Genomic DNA, 18034 nt, shown 5'->3' on the forward strand with positions numbered 1-18034 from the left:
TACCGAGACTTTATGTCAATAAATAATTATGTTAGTATAAAAAATTAATATATGATACGATGATTATAACACATTTTTTAGTATAGATTTATAATGTTAATATTAATAATTTATTTTTCATTAAAAATATATACGAACAAAATTTAATCAAACAATAAATCATTAAATTATTTTGTAAAGGATAGAGTTTTAAGAAACAAAAGTCATAGTTTAATTGTCATGTATTATTAGTTAATTTTTTTACATCATCAATAAATAAATAAAACCATCTTTAATATATTTTTTAATATATATAAGAGTAAAAAGATTAAATATGAATCCTATAATTAAATATTAATGGTTAAATTTAATTTCATATAAATTTTTAAAAAAATTATGTGACTTTTTAACATTAAATCATAATTATTCATATTTTGTTATTCAGACCAAATTTAATTATCTCATTTTTGTATAAAATATCTTTATATTATATGATATGTCTTCATTAGTGTATAAAAGTTAATAAACTTATAATAATTTTTATTTAGATAATAATTAATATATATATATATATATATATATATATATATTATTTACATTTTAACCGAAAGAATTCACCATTTATGTAGGATTTTTTTTTTATTTATATTCATATTTATGAAATAACGAGTGGCCTTCTTCAAGAAGGCCAATGGCATTACGCGATACTTCTCTCGCCTGTCTCCATTTCTTATGTTCCCTTTCCAACCCCACTTTATGCTAATGGAATTGTTGGAACATCCCTTTGTTTGGATCGAGAATTTTGTATTTTTGCACTTCCTACTCAAATAAAATGCAGTAATGGTTACTTCACATTGTTTGGGTTGATAATCTTAATTTTCTTGACATACTCTCCAATGACCCATTCAAAGGGACGAAAATTTGTCTTAAACTATGCCTTAATAGTATCAAAACGACTTCTCAACAATGCTTTAAAGAAGATAATGTTCTTTATTGACCGGTGATGGCTATGGAATCATTATGATTTTTTATTCAGCTCTCTCGAATTATTTTCCTAAACTAATTAGGCCCCGATGTTATTATTTATCGTGTAAACATTAATTTAGAAAACGTTATTTCATAAATTAATATTTGACTGGATCCCTAATTTAATAGTGTTTCTTAGGAAAATGACATATGGTATACCTTATTTTAGGGTGTAAGGATTAGAAACAACAGAAAAATAAAGAAAATAAAAAATATAATAAATAATACGACGAAATAAAAAATAGTATATTTATATAATCCAATTTCATATCATGTTCTCGTTGAACCACTTTCGCCATCCACCAAGCTATCCTGGGGAGGTTAAGATCAACGAATCTAGGTGGCAACAAAAGAGGAGTCCAACGCGTCGAATATTCAGTTTACCTGAGTGCTAGAGTACGCAACCTAGCATCCTCTTACTCAACACAAAAACTAATGATACATTAAATTTATATTTATCCAATAGTATTTTTTATATAAAATAAGACGGAAACAATACAACAGATAGAGAGAAACGTACGTAATATGGTAGATGATGTAAAGAAGGGAGAGTAAAAAATTTATATATATATGATAAACGGGTTTAAGAAAATGTTTATATCTTCAATCAATCAGACATTACATTTGAAATAGTTTTTCAATTATTATTATTATAATTTAAACAAATTTCTCATGCATGATATGATATGTAATTAATTAAATGATAATGTTAAAAAATTATTATTTGAATATTTTTTTAGTTAAATTGAGAAAGAAAAAAATACTCTTCCCAGTTCCCACACAGTTTTTTCACAAAGCCCAATATTCCCACAACGCTGAAATTTATACCCTCATCCACTCCACAAATTTCAACTAAACCCCCAATTAAGACCAAACCAAAGCCTTAGCGTATTAAGAAGAGATCATGATGACTACTTGTGTCATCAGTCATCACATGAAACAGAGCTTAACCCGGCCAAAAACCCATGTCGTTGAATCCAACTTCCCCCGAAGCAAACGGCAAAGATACTACATACGCAAACTACCCAACTAAAATACGCATTATATTACATTCTTATGTATATATATATATATAGAGTCGAGGCTTGTTTATTCAACTCCATTTGTGATAACATGAACATGGGTTCCTCTGCTGCAGATTCAGCGTCGTGGTACTGTGCCATGGTGTTGTTGGCCACGATACTGTTGGGGTCAATAAGGGAAAGCACCGTAGCAGAAGAAGGTGAGCCTATAAAAGGGAACAACCTCCTTCAACGACCGTGTGATGAAATATACGTTGTGGGAGAAGGGGAGACCCTGCACACAATCAGTGACAAGTGCAATGACCCGTTTATCGTGGAGCGGAACCCGCATATCCATGACCCCGATGATGTTTTCCCTGGCCTTGTCATCAAAATCACCCCCATCCACCAATACTAAGATTCTAAGAAACTTTTAGAAGAGGTAGATCGGGAGATTTCATATCAACTAGTGTCGAGAGGAAGCTAGTGTATATAAGTCACAAGTCTTTATCTTGTAAACTTTTCTTTTATAGTTCAACTAGGCTTAAACCTAAATTGTAAGATTCATTCTATTGCTATTAGTCTAGTCCCGTTACACGTCTTCGTATACATATTTTCTCAGGAAAGAGGTATAAGGAGGAAAATATGTTCATAATTGGTAGCTTAGCTTCCTAATTTGTGTTAATTTATCTCTACCAGTTCTTCGGGTTTGTGAATTGTGACCCCTTGACGAATAATTAAGTTATGAAGATATACAGTTTCGATTCGTTCAGTTCAGCCATGGATTCTCCAATGGTATACTAATATTTTGTATGTAAAAATAAAACTGTCTCAACTCTCGACTGATAAGATCTATTTGCGAATTCAATGTAAAGATCTTGTGCTTGATTGTTGTAAAAAATATAATTGTGCAACAAGGATCATAATAAAATTTGAACTTAGAATTCCACGCATATTATCAAACCTTACATGTTTCATCCAATACTAAGTGGATATGATTGAGTGTTGTCAATAGTTCTTCGTTTATATGACATCCAAGTAATTGTGTTGGTATTTTATGTTGAAGCTCGTGACTTGAGAGAATGCTTTAACTTTGGATAAATTTTTACTCTTTTCCCTCTTTGTCTCGAATTTCTTAAGATGTAATAGTACGTTGGATATATATAGCTATGTATATCATATATGTGTTAACAGCAGCTATTTTTCTGTGTTTATTTATTTTATTTATTTTTGTTGAGGGGAGGGGTGTAGGATAGTAGCTGAACAGGGGCGATTCTTTGGTGGGTGTATGGGGTTGGGGAAGAGGATGTGTACTTTTAGTTTTTAGTGTTGAGTACTTTGAATTTGAAGGGAAGAGAAGAGAGATTGTGAATTTGAAAATATAAGATTGATTTGACTGTAAGGAAAAGAAAAAAAAGTATGGATTTTTTATTAAAAAATTAATAAATTAATTATTAATATTTGTTGATAAAAAAAATCTCACCATATCAAGAAAAAAAAAATATTGAAAAAGGGGAAAATAAGAAATTGGGTGGTCAAGCTCTCTCCTCTAAAACATACCATATGCCAAATACCATTGTTGGATGATTATTTTTCGAAAATTTAAGTACAGAGAGCAAATGATATTTGTTTCAAAGATATACGTTCTTCCCTAATTAAAGATTATCTCTTGCCCCAATTGAACGGCCATTTGAAACGGTTGTTTCATCTCTGAAAAGAAAAAGACAAGGAACAAGAGTTTGGAAAAATGGATTTACCTCCTTTAAAGAAGGGGAACGCATTTAAAAAATATATAAAGTATACTTATAAATTTATTAAAATATTTGAACAATTATATGATTAGTTATATATGTAATTAAGTATATGGTTTAATTGTAATTGCTGATTTTCTAATCAACACTTATAATTTTACTTTAATTATCTTTTAAATTACTCTATCTTAAAAGTAAAAAGAAAAAAAAAACAAGAAGAAGATGCGGCTAGGAGAAGAAACTTAACTGTGAATCAACCATCATAAATTCATAGACTTTTTGATTGAAACACTTCTGTCAACATTTTGATTTGGGAATTGACAAAACGAAGGAAGATACAAATTAAAAGAACGAATAAAATATTTCAAGAGAAATTAAAGAAGTTTTACATTTTAATACTGATATTAGTTTTGAATTCATGGATACATCTTTTCTATCATGGTTAAATTTATTACATTATAAATTAAAATATTGAAGAGTAAAACTTCATTTTCTCAATTAGATATTTTCAATGCTTTTTATCATTAATTATACACTCATTCACTGTTTTTTTTTAATCCAATAAGGATTTAAGATGAAAAATATGGGTAGCCTAAGATTATATGCACATTCCTAAAAAATATTATATGCAAAATAAATAGAAATTAAATATATATTACGTAAATTAATGACTCGCACACACAAATTTTAAATGATTTTTTTAAAAATCACATCAATAAGGTTTGAATGAAAGGAAATTTTGACAAATTAAGTAAAAGGTTAATTTAAAGACTAATTTCAGGTAGACCACATTGATAGGTTGTCCATGATGAATCATAATCTTCAACCATTAGATCAATCTTTTTATCACATATTTGATCACACCAAACCCTCATCGCAATTTCTTTGGTCATCATCCACAGTTGCTAGAAGCGATTTCTAACAATGACAACATTATAAGATTTGTCATTAACATTGTATGAATATAAATTATATATTTTCTTTTGTGAAATGACAAGGTTTGTCCTTGAAAGGACCTAGAACGGCACATTTCACTTGATTAAAGTTAGTAGAGTTGGGTGATTTTTGTTATACATATAAGGAATTAAGTTGTTGAATAACTTGTAACCATCATGACCCAATCATTTCAATAAAATTAAGGATGGTGGCTTGGTAATTTCAATGTATGATGCTCATTTATAGTTTGAATATTCATGTCATCAGATGAACTAAGTGCAAAAATATTAAATTGTTTTAATCTAATAATAATTTGTGCAAGTAATTGTGAAATGACTTTTAAAATAAATTAATAGTGCCTAATGTGATGATTGTTAGAGTTAAAATTGTATTCAAGTCATTGGGGTTATTTAGATTTATTAAGATTAATTTCCTCTCTTCTCACTCCATAAAAAGAGATAATTTGACAATTACAAATAAAAGTTTAATTTTCTTATTTACGGAAAAGATTGCAGAAGAGGCTCAACCTAGATAATACCTAAGGAGAATGGACTCTAAGTTATGGGAGGAAGCAGGCAAAAATACCAAATGAGGTTCTTTTTAAAAATTATTTACCTAAATGGGTCTGTTTTGAAATTATTTACCCCATAGGTCTGTTTTTTTATTACAAAGCGTTTTCCTGAAGGACGCGTTCCCCGTAAAGCTAACACGTGACAGACTTGGGACATGCCCTGCGTACAGGCGCGACGGGTCGTGTTGGGGATCCAGGCGCGACTCAGTTGGGTCACACTTTATTTAATATTTTTTGTATTTTATATATTATTTTTATTTAATATATTTTTATATTATTTTATTTATTTTTTATATTTTATTTAATAGTTTCTATATTAAATAAATTCTTAACATTAGTATGATTTTAAAGTCATAGATAATTTTTATATTGTTTTTATTTACTATATTTTTTATATTTTATTTAATATTTATATATTAAATAAATCCTTAATATTAGAAAAAAATAAAGAAAATATTAAATAAAATATAAAGTATAAAAAGTAAAAAATATTAAATAAAATAATATAAAAAATATTATAAAAACATTCAAGCTAGTAAGAGTGGGATTATAGTTGAGGGAAATTTGGGTTGAGATACGTCACCAATTTGACAACTGGAACATTCAAACTATTATAATTTTTTCTACTCCTGACAAGGATGACCAAACGATCTTTTAGGATATTTTTTTTCTTCTAAATTAACAAATGGGGTAAATTATAAATAAATAGCCAGAAAGAATATGTGTAAGATATTTTCATTAATAAATCATTTTAGGATTTTTATTTTTTTTACTAAAATAGTAAAAAAGTTATATTTTTTTTAAAATTTAACTTTGGAGTTTAAAGTCATAAATAATTTTATTTAAAATAATATTTTTTTATTATTTTATTAAATATTTTTTATATTTTTGTATATTATTTTATTTAATATTTTTTACTTTTTTATATTTTATATTTTATTTAATATTTTCTTTATTTTTTTTCTAATATTAATGATTTATTTAATATATAAATATTATATAAAATATAAAAATATAGTAAATAAAAACAATATAAAAAATTATTTATGACTTTAAAATCATACATAATGTTAAGAATTTATTTAATATAGAAACTATTAAATAAAATATAAAAAATAAATAAAATAATATAAAAATATATTAAATAAAAATAATATATAAAATATAAAAAATATTAAATGAAGTGCGACCCAACTGGATTGCGCTTGGATCCCCAACACGACCCGTCGCGCCTGTATGCAGGGCGCGTCTCGTCGCGCCTGTACGCAGGACGCTTCCCAAGTCTGTCACGTGTCAGCTTTACGGGGAACGCGCCCTTCGAGGAGACGCTTTGTAATAAAAAAACAGATTCACGAAGTAAATAATTTCAAAATAGACCCATTTAAGTAAATAATTTGTAAAAAGAATCCTATTTGGTATTTTTGCCGGAGGAAGCATCCCAAACTAACGTAGACTGTGTTTGATGAGCCCCAATGTAGTAACCAGAAAATAAGCACATCTTGTCTTCCCTATCAATAAGAGAAAAAAAAAAAAACTAACAAATTAACAACTATATTTGTTGATAAGAAGAGAAGAATAAGAGAAAAGGAAATAAAAAGTTAATTTGAAAGAGAGGTAAGCTATTTTTCACAACTAATTTTCATTTAAAATGTAACTCACTACTTGTCTCTCTCCCCTCCTAAAATTCTTTTTTTTTTCTAGGGTGGAAACTGAATATATTATTCATTTCTAAAAGCAGAAATTACATCAGATAAAAGAAAAGATGCCACCTGAGGTGGGGCATCCTCTATCCATAAAATTTCTATATCATAAAAAGTCATATTTGCAAGAGTATCAACTAACCTATTTCCTTGTTTTTTTTACAAAATGAATATCAAAATTTCTAACCCCTATACTGAGTGTTCTGCAATCCTCAATAATGTTGCGAAAGTAAGAGTTTAGAGACTTCTTTTTGGACTGCTACACCTGAACTAGTTGAAGACAATCAGATTCAATGACAAAATTGGTAAAGGAGAGATCTTTTGCTATTCGAAGAGTCCATCTCACAGCAATAACTTCAGCAACAAGGCAATTCCCCTCAGCATCTCGGCAAACCAGCCCCAGACCAATGCCACACCCTTTTCTGACTGTTGCATCAAAATTTATTTTAATTTCCTCAGTGTCCGTGGGTGGCCTCCAATTGAAAGGGTGATTTTGAGAACTTCTATTATCTCCATTCTTAGGAAAATGACTCAAAAGGTTTTGCTAATGACCAAATGGATGGGAGTTCTCTTGTGTTCAAAGGTCCAAGAGTTTCTCCTTCTCCAAATAGATCACAACAAAGCAAAAATCTGTTGCATGAATTCCATATCCTTTGTCTCAAAACAATCTTACATCCATTGATTAAAACCAGAATGACAATTTACCTTTCCATCAAGTTGACTTGAAGACCAGATGGGCCTCACCTCATTGCAGTGTAGGAAAGTATGCTCCACGGTTTCCTCATCTTCTCCACAGCAAGGGCACATGAGGTCAATGCTTTGGATCTTCCTTTGTAAGTTTTTCCTAACTATAAGGATATTTTTGCAAGCCTTCCAAACATATTTTTACACTTTGGTGCCACATTCACATTCCAAATATTCTGCCAAAACCTCCCCAAAATGGCACTAGTGGATGCCTCATTTGAAGCTTCTTCACAGCCACATGATATCCTGATTTCACTGAATAAGCACCATCTTCAAAATGTTTCCAAACAACCCTATCATCACCTGGAAATTCACTGAGGGGAATAGCCATAATGTTTATGATATCAGATCAGGGGAAAAGCACCAAGAGTGCCCCTTCATCCCAGGTTCTGTCCCAATGGTTTATAAGCTCGAAAGCACGCATGTGCTCCTCTACCTCATCTCTGGGATGGGTTGAGACTTGTTATTTGGGGATGATGGAATCCACTTCTCATTCCAAATATTCAGCTAGAGTCCATTGCCCATTCTCCCAAAAACACTCCATGATGTCCTTTGCCGAGAAGATACTGGTCAACGTGTAGCTGGGATGGGGCCTCTTGTGGCATGAAGAGCCTTTTTGGGAGGGAAGTATTTTGCTTTCAGAACCTTTCTAATGAGGGATTGTGGGTTGTTGAGCAAGCGCCACCATTGTTTAGCCAAAAGAGCCTTTTTGAAACTAGATATCATTCTAAAACCCATGCCACCTTGTTTTTTGGACTTCGCCATTTTCTCCCAAGACTTTCAGTGGATCTCCCTTTCATCTACATTGCCACTCCAAAAAAATTTCACAGTGAGAGCTTCAATCTGGTTACAAACAGAATTCAGAAGCCTAAAACATTCCATGACATAGGAGGGAATGGCTTGGACCACTGCTAAACCCCTACCCGCTGGAGAAAAGAACTTTTCCTTCCACCCTTTAAGCTTCTTCCACACCTTATTCTTGACAAATTGAAACACTTGGGACTTGGACCTACCAATGATGGTGGGGAGGCCCTAGTAAGTCATAGAACCGTTCATCGTCTTTACACCAAGGAGAGTTTGTAGCTCAATCTATTTGGGACTGGGGACATTTTGGCTATAGGACAATTCAGATTTGCCAACATTTACTTTATGACCCGGTGCTACTTCGTAGGTCTTTAGAATGTTGGCCAGAGATAGGATGCCTTCTCCACAGTAGCTCTAATAAAGATGATGTTGTCATTTGCAAAAAACAGATGAGAGATTATTAGAGCTTTGGGACAGATTTGATACCATGGAGATGCTTTCTCTCAATAGCTCTATTAATGAGGGCAGATAAAGTTTCAGAGCAGAGGATAAACAAATAGGGGGAAGGGGGGTCCCTTTGTCTGAGGCCCCTTTGTGGTTCGAAGTCCTTCTGAGGCTGTCCATTGATCATCACCGAAAAGGAAACCTTGGAGACACACACTTTAAGATCAGATATCTCATTTGGGCAAGCATTTGCCTCAAGACACATTCAAGGAAAAATCATTCAATCCAGTTATAGGCCTTGGCTATGTCCACCTTTAGTGCCATCACACCTTTACGACCCCTTCTTTAATTCTTCATGTAGTGGAAAGCTTCAAAAACTACAATAGCATTGCCTGTAATCTGACAATCATGGACAAACACCGCTTGGGTCTCATCAATCAACTCTGGAAGGACTAGTTTCAGCCTATTAGCTATGATTTTTGTGATGATTTGAAACATCACATTGCATAGACTAATAGGTCGAATTCGGTGGCATGTGATGGTTGTTTCCACTTTGGAATGAGAACAATGTGTGTTTTGTTTATGCCTGAAGGATCTTTGTTGCCGTTGAGGATTTCCAAGGCCAAGCGAGTCACTTCAGCTCCTACAATGTCCCAAAACTGCAGATATAACAAAGCTGGAGTTCCATCCGAACCCGAGCCTTTGTAGAGTGCATCTGGAATAGAGCTGCTTTAACTTCTGCTGCCTGGAAATATGCTTGCCGAGCTTATCTTGCTTGGGGGTCATTTTGTCCTTTAGTACTAAACCTGCCACCTCATCCATCTGTTGGGGATTTGAAGAAGTAAACAGATCATGAAAATAGGGAGAATTATTTTAATTATTTTTTAATCTCAATAATTTGAAAGTGATATTTTTAGTTTTTATAATTTGTATTTTAATTAACTTTTAGTCTTTATTACAAAAAATATAAAAATAATTAATTATTAATTAGTTATAAATTATAAATTATTTTTTTATTACAAATTATCTTATGACAAATTAGTTATGTATTACTTGTTAATATTTTTGTAGTTAATTATAAATGATAATATTACTCATATGATAAGAATTAAAATGAAATTAAAATATAAAATATAAAATATAAGACTAAAAAGATCACTTTCAAACTAAAGGGACTTAAAGAAAATTAAAATACAAATTATAAGGACTAAAAAAATCACTTCGAAAATTATAGGGATTAAAAGAGAATTAAAATGTAAATTATAGGAACTAAAAACTACTTTCAAACGATAGGAACCAAAATTGTAAAAATCATGAAATTATAAAGATCAACTGAATAATTTAACTTTAAATTTTTAAGATATTTTATTTTTTGATTGATAAATCTTATAAAAAATTTATAATTAAATGAAATTTTAATTTAAATTTAAAATGTTTTAATTTAACGATTTATTTTCACTTGAGATATCATTCTTCCTTGAGATATCATTCTTCCATGATACGTTATATATATATATATATATATATATATATATATATATATATATATATATATATATATATATTTAAATGGAATCAGTGGTTAGATTTACATTAAATTACATTTATGGCACAGTGTTGTGTTTGGAACTCGGCTAGTTGGCTCGTTGACTTGCTCTGTTCTAATTTTCTTCTCATGTGCCTTTATTCTTCTTATAATCCTATGATAGTTAACCATGTCACACTCAAGGTAATTTTTTTTGCAGATGGCTAGAAAACATACGTGATTGGTGCATTTCACGACAACTATGGTGGGGTCACCAAATACCTGCATGGTATGTCACTTTGGAGGATGATGTGCTTCGGGAATTTGGTGCATATAATGATCATTGGGTAGTGGCAAAAAATGAAGAGGAAGCTCAGAAAGAGGCTAGCCAAAAGTATAATGGAAAGCAGTTCATTTAAGCCAGGATCCTGACGTTCTTGATACATGGTTTTCTGCTGGTCTGTTCCCATTGTCTGTGCTGGGATGGCCTGATGACACAGAGGACCTGAAGACATTCTATCCAACTTCTGTTCTGGAAACTGGCCATGATATCATCTTTTTCTGGGTTGCCCGAATGGTGATGCAAGGATTGAAGTTGGGTGGTGATGTGCCTTTTACAAAGGTGAGGTTACTATCTCATGCAGATCATTTTGTGAGAACTTTATCCTTGTTTGAGCGTAAGGAATGATGTGTTGTTACTTTGTGTTCTCACATGTGAAGTGTGAATTCTGGTCATGCATGCCTAAGAATTTTCTTTTTCTTGTTTTTTTGATGAAAGAAACTTCATTAAGACAGAGGAAGATTACAAAGAGATATAAGAGATCCTCTGCGGGAGAGAGAGAGAGTAAAGAATTAAATCATCATTTAAGGAAAGCTAACCAAGCACTTATGTATAACTTAAAAAATTTGATCAATGACCTTCTCATGGATGTACTTACAAATCCTATGCAGATTTATTTGCATCCCATGGTTCGTGATGCACATGGACGCAAGATGTCCAAGTCCTTAGGGAATGTTGTTGATCCCATTGAAGTGATAAATGGGATATCACTTGAAGGTCTACATAAGAGGTTAGAGGCTGGTAACCTGGACCCCAAAGAACTAGCCATTGCTATAGAGGGTCAGAAGAAGGACTTTCCAAATGGTATTGATGAATGTGGTGTTGATGCTCTCCGTTTTGCACTGGTTTCATACACAGCTCAGGTGTCAATCTCTTTTCAATGTTTTATATGGCTGATTTTTTCACCAAGTATGTCAACTATTGTGATTTAATTGTGCTGTTTTCCTTCATTTCAGTCTGACAAAATTAACCTAGATATTCAAAGGGTGGTTGGGTATCGCCAATGGTGTAATAAACTGTGGAATGCAGTACGATTTGCTATGAGCAAGCTTGGGGATGATTACATCCCTCCTGCCAATTTGATTCCAGATGTTCTCCCATTTAGCTGCAAGTGGATACTCTCAGTGTTAAATAAAACCATATTCAAAACAGTGAAGTCGCTAGAATCATTTGAATTCTCACAAGCTACCACTGCTGTGTATTCTTGGTGGCAGTATCAATTGTGTGATGTATTCATCGAAGTGATTAAGCCTTACTTTACTGGTAATGATCCTAAGTTTGCTTCCGAAAGACGCTTTGCACAAGATACTTTGTGGAAGAATTATGGCAGCGCCTTCCTTCAACCAGGGAATGCGAGAGAGCAGAATCTATCATGATATGTGATTATCCATCAACTGTAGAGGTTAGTTTTGCTCTTCAAAATATTATAATATTTAGGCTTTTTGTCTGTTGAAAGTGTCAATCATGACTCAGCTTATTGTACCTCCTATGTTTTTATAATGTGCTATATTTAACTAACATGCTTTGGCTATTCAATAATATAATTTTTTTTTTTTACATCAGGGCTGGAATAATGAAAAGGTGGAGAATGATATGGACATTATTGAGTCTACTGTTAAGTCTCTCAGGTCACTAGCAAAAGAAAGTTGTGACAGGTATGTGTTAGCAACATTTGCTTTTGTACTAGTCTTAGATTTTCTGCTCTGCTTTGTCTAAATATATCTGGAACTCTCACAAATGAGAAAATATTTTCCAGTAAAATAAGAGTTGCATAAATCTCCCTAAAATAACCAAAGCAAACAAAACATGAAACATTTTTGGTGACTATGGCCTCTGCATGGTACTTTGTTTATCTGTTTCTGTCAATATTAACTTCTCATCTAGTATTGTTATTCGAACTAACTTGCTATGCTGATTTTAAAAATGATGCATATATTGCTAGGTGACCGGCTTTTGTTCTCTGCCTAGCACCGGTGGTTACTGAGATTATTAACAGCCACCAACTAGATATTGCAACATTAGCTAATCTATCCTCTTTGACAGTAAGTTTCTCAGTTGCTCTTGTTTTCTCTTCTCATATCCCCCCTCCTATTTTGTTTCCACTATTTTTTAATTAATCGTATAGCCTGTTTTCAATTCATTTAATTGCCATACTTTTCACTTTTAATGATGATTATATGATTCACAGGTAATCACTGAAAAAGATGCTGTTTCATCTGGATATGCTGATGCTGTTGTAAATGAAAACCTTTCTGTTTATTTAGAGTTTCAAGGAGCTAATTCTGCAGAAGCAGAGGGGAAGATCAAGAAGATAGATGAGCTGCAAAAGTATGTTTTATCTCCAATTATTTTTTAGAATACATTTTAACATGTCAAGTCTTTAGGTATCAATGAAAAGGGGTAGGTGGAAGGAGACCAAATCATTACGTTGAAGGAAATTATTAAAAGGGATTTCATAATGAATAGTATTCCTAAAAATTTGGTTTTTAGCCATTGTGTTGTCTATTATGTGGCCACCTCACTTTGTTTTTGAAGTCTTAAAGTATCATGTTGCAACTAACGTATGTCATTTGCATTTTGACTAATATCCCACCTCGTTGCAAAATATTTGTTAAAAGCTTCAGTTTTTTTTCTTAATGGCTTTCAACTAAAAGACTGGAGTTTCTTTCTATGCAGGCAAATAGAAAGGCTAGAGAAGATGATGAACGCTAAAGGTTATGAAGAGAAGGTTTTGCCAAATATTCGAGAAAAGAACCAGGAGAAGCTAGATTCCCTTAAGCTATTGCTCAAGGAAATGGCTGGTCTGACTCTCTAGCTTCAAAGTATGAACTTTGATTAATTACATGCTTATATATTATTATGGATCTTCAGTTACAGTTCGAACTTGGTATTTTTGTGGCCAAACTAAATATTAATTTTTCCAAACCAAAAAAAATTTTGTTTTTTTTTCCCCCGGGTTTGGGGGAATTTTTTTTTCTTCGTGGGCCCTTATCCCGGATAAAAAATTTTCCAAATTTTTTTTTTGGGTTGACAAAGGACTCGAACTTTTTGGGGGTTGGGAAATTTTTTTTTTTTCAAAAAAATTTTTAAAATTGTTTTTTTTCAAACAAAACTCCTGTGGGAACGGAAAATCCCCCCCCCCCCCCCCCCAAAAAAAATATCTCAATTACGACTATATTTGAATAAATGTTGAAAAAGTTTTGTTGCGAATTCTAATGTTCAAAAAGAATAATAAAGATGGTTGCTTTGAACTAAAAGTTCTTTTAAGAAACTTATTTTTTTAAAATAAGTGTTTTTTTAATAAACTAAGTAGTTTTTTTTTATGTGCTTTTGTTTAAAATGAGCATTTCTTGTTTTTTTTTAAATCAACTCCTATTCATTTCTCAAAAGTATTTTTTTTAAAAAATACTTATTTTTAAAAAGCACTTGATAAGTTTATTTAAGCTTATTTTTTAAAAGAAACACTTATTTATAAGATCAAAAAATAATATTTTTTTGATATATTTGTCTAAATAATTTTTAAAGTTTTTGTTTTCTTTTAAAAATAAATCCTATCTGTTTATGAAAAATATTTTTCTTAAAAGTCTTTATTTTAAATTATTTTTTTAAGTTTAAAGGTTCCAGTTATATTTTTTATGTGTTAAGAATGATAATTTTTTATTTATTAAAATTAAACTTTAGAAGACCAATTCTTGTGGCATGAAAAATGAATATGCTTCACATCTGTTTCGTTGGTTAATTAAATCTATTATATAAATAAAAGAATATTTGATTTTATGGGATGTTAATTTCATATTTATTTCTTTCAAATAATTCAATTAATTAATGTGGATTTTATATTTATTCTATTAAATTGATTTAATCATTTCATTAAATCTTAAATTAATTGATATATATTAATTGATTGATTCAAATTAATTAATAATTAAATATTTTATTTATCATTCTCTTAATAATTTCATTAAATCTTAAATTAATTCCTATAATAAAAATATTAATTGATTGACTAAAAAATATATGTTTAATTTTTTATTTAAAAATATTTATATTTACATATTCAATATTATTAATGCATTATTGGAAATATCAATTCAAAAAGGCAATAAATGAATAAATTAAAGCATAATCAAAATTGATAATTAGAGCAATTCTAATTCACAAAATAATATATAAAATTGATACTTCGTCAAAAGTGATATTAAGTAACAGGGGAACAAATTATGTTATTAATACCAAGTATCTACATTAAATGACTATAAACAAAATAATGTAAAATTCACAACACAGGTATATTCTAATTCAAATTATATTAACATCATTTTCAAAATTGAAAAGTTTATGAGTTGCATTACTTGATTTTGAGATTTTTTCTAATAAAAATTTTTTTAACTTAAATCAACAATTAATTTTAATAATTAAAATAAAACATGTCTTAATCATAAAAAATGATATTTCTAAGTTTGTGGATGAGTGGATTTTATTTTAAAATAATAAATATTAAAAATAATATAATATAGTTGTAGATTAAAATCAAACACTAATAAAGTAATAAATTTAAAATAATAAATAAATCATACTAAAAATATAAAAAACTATTCTTATAAATTATAAAATGTAAATTTAATGTTCATGCTAGACACATGACACTAAGCTAGTTAAATTTATTCAGTATATTAGAGAAATAAGTTAATCAATATAAAATAACATTAAAAGATATCTTGAATTACTTAATTCTAATTTAAAATCTGTTCATTATATATAATTTGTAAATAATTGTCACTTTACATATTTTAATTCATTTCAAATAATTTATCACTTTAAAAAAATAGATAGTAAATTTAAAGGTATTCACCTTTTAAAATGAAATGAGATAATATTGATTGATTTATATTATAATCTTGTTCACTATAAATAAATTGTATTTGAATCGATAAAATTGAGTATGGATAGTATTGGTTTTTGAATAAAAGAGGAATATAGGAGAAGTTCTATTAAAATAGTGAAGATAAAAAAATAAGTTAAAAGCTTTAAAATCAAATTTTCACGTGAAGTGTTTTTTCAAAAATAAGTTATTAAAATACCATTTTTTAAATATGCTATAACTAGTGAAACAAACTCCTATGTTACATAACTAATTTAATCAAACAAACATATAAGATAATCAAATAAGTCATAAATTAATTTACAGTAATACATGTACAACTGTTCCAGCAGAAACATTTGTCTATCTTTTTTCTTTCTCTATCTTGGACTATATGAACACAAGGTGTTTATGGATTATTTTTATTAATTTATTTCTTCTGTCAGACACATGCATAATTAAGTTGGAAAAGTATTTATAATTAATAAAATAATTACAAATATTTATTTTGAAATATCAAATATACACACAAAAAAAACTCTCTTAACATCTTTTTGATCTAATATTTTTTTATGGTCCTTTCTGCTCTAATCTATTTTGGACACCTAAAATGAGCAACCGTACTAGTAAAAAATTATAAGTACGGACACTATTCTACTTGTCCCATACGAACAATCTTTACATTACTCAAAATAGTAAAAAAAAAATCCAATAACTGAGTTAAATTAAATGGAGTAACTCCACAGAGAAACTTCAGCATCGTCAAATTCCACGTCAGCACTTCCATACTCATCACTCCCGAAGCAATGCGTCGGCGACATGAGCACCATGTTCCTCAGATACTCCGGCACCATCCCTTCTTCTTGTTCTTCTTCACGCTCCGTCGCCGTCGCTGCCACCCTCTCCGCCACCGCATCATCATCCTTCCCAGGGCGAAACGCCTCTGCGGCCTCCGCCGCAGCCTTCTGAATGTCCCTGGCCTCCGCCGTCGCCGGCACCGGGAGCCGAGACGCGGAGTCGGCGAAGTTGAGGCAGGCTGACCTTCCCCTCAGCGCGATCGCCGCCACGTCATGCGCACGCGCCGCCATCTCCGCCGTGGGAAAGGTCCCGAGCCAAATCCTGGACTTCTTGTTGGGCTCGCGCACCTCGCACACCCACTTGCCGGAGTCCCGCCTTCTCACGCCGCGGTACACCGGGTGGCGCGTCTCCCGGAACTTCTTCCTCCCGGCGCGTTTCTTGGGATTGCTTGCCGCCAGAAAAAAATCCTCGTCCGACAGCGCCGGTCGGGAGCTTCCTCCCGACCCCGGCGAGGTGGCATCTGGGTCGGAGAAATGATTGATGGAAAACATGTTACTTGGTGAAAAGCTTCGTTCTTTGAAGTTGTTTGAGTGAATGAGACAACGTGTGCAAAAGGGGTAGTTAGTAGTAACTAACGTTGTGCGTGGTTGTTGTTTTGGGAGGGAAAGTGAGTTTAAGGATGTATGAGAGGGTGAGGTTGTGTTTCAAGGAAAGTGTCAACACTATGTGTGTGTCCAGCTAAGTTTATTAGCCAATTCGGATTTGGGGGGCGTGGGAGGTTTGGTCCCACGGTATGGACTATGGTTAAGGAATTGAAAGTGGCGCATGGGTGGGGATTGGTTTGTCTGGAACTGTGGTTTTGACACGTGTGGCTTTGTTTCCAAAATGGGTATTTGTTTTGTTTTTCTAGAACTTGAAATTGGATAAGGATGTTTTGACTGAAAGGGAAAGGGGAAGGTGAAGAGAAGGAGAGTGAGGGAGTGACCATGTATGTGTCTAGCTCGAATCTATTTTTGTCATGGTCAAAGGGTTGGGCTTAGATTCTTTCTGGATTCTGAGGACTAGTAGGGGTTTCTTGCTTGTTTGGTTTTGGGCCTTTTTGTGTGACGTAAAAGGAGGGAAAGTGTTTTTATGTAGCAGGAGACAACTCACGCTACTAGCTATGACTGTTTGATTGAAAATGTTTTATTTTATTGCATGAGATTGTTTTCACAAGCTGGATTTGCGTAGAGAGGTGGTGATGTTTTTGGATCATGGACAGCTCACGCTTGGTGCTCAAACTTCACAACACACATGTTAAAAAAGAGTGAAAACCTAGTTTCTTTATTGGTATTTTATTCAAGTACTACATGCATATGTAACTGCCCAAGTGGCTTTTTCTTGTTTCTCTTTTTGTTGGTCTTTGTGGTTACTAGTTGTTTTTTCCTTTTCAATTACTTGCTGAAGAGTTTTAATTTAAATTTTACAATCGTTTAAAACAATTCACCTCAAGCTAATATACTGATTAATTTAATGGAAAAATCCTTTTTATTAACTTCTTTTTTTGTAGATGCA

At 31.6% G+C, this 18034-nt stretch overlaps 2 protein-coding genes and 1 pseudogene across 2 annotated transcripts; 2 read left to right on the forward strand and 1 right to left on the reverse strand.

Moving 5' to 3' along the window:
• The first annotated feature begins 2100 nt into the window (after positions 1-2100).
• Positions 2101-2774, forward strand: LOC100500035 (uncharacterized). The gene has a single exon (NM_001248988.3). It carries the CDS (start codon positions 2119-2121, stop codon positions 2422-2424), a length of 306 nt encoding a protein of 101 aa, NP_001235917.1. The 5' UTR covers positions 2101-2118; the 3' UTR covers positions 2425-2774.
• A 7898-nt stretch (positions 2775-10672) lies between these two features.
• LOC100776179 (valine--tRNA ligase, mitochondrial 1-like) lies at positions 10673-13704 on the forward strand (annotated as a pseudogene).
• Positions 13705-16257: 2553 nt separating this feature from the next.
• On the reverse strand, positions 16258-17136 carry LOC100101894 (dehydration-responsive element binding protein 7). Its single transcript, NM_001248108.2, has one exon. It carries the CDS (start codon positions 17029-17031, stop codon positions 16408-16410), a length of 624 nt encoding a protein of 207 aa, NP_001235037.2. The 5' UTR covers positions 17032-17136; the 3' UTR covers positions 16258-16407.
• Positions 17137-18034: the final 898 nt, after the last annotated feature.

The sequence above is a fragment of the Glycine max genome, chromosome 20 (genome assembly GCF_000004515.6).
Source record: "Glycine max cultivar Williams 82 chromosome 20, Glycine_max_v4.0, whole genome shotgun sequence".
NCBI classification, from domain to species: domain Eukaryota; kingdom Viridiplantae; phylum Streptophyta; class Magnoliopsida; order Fabales; family Fabaceae; genus Glycine; species Glycine max.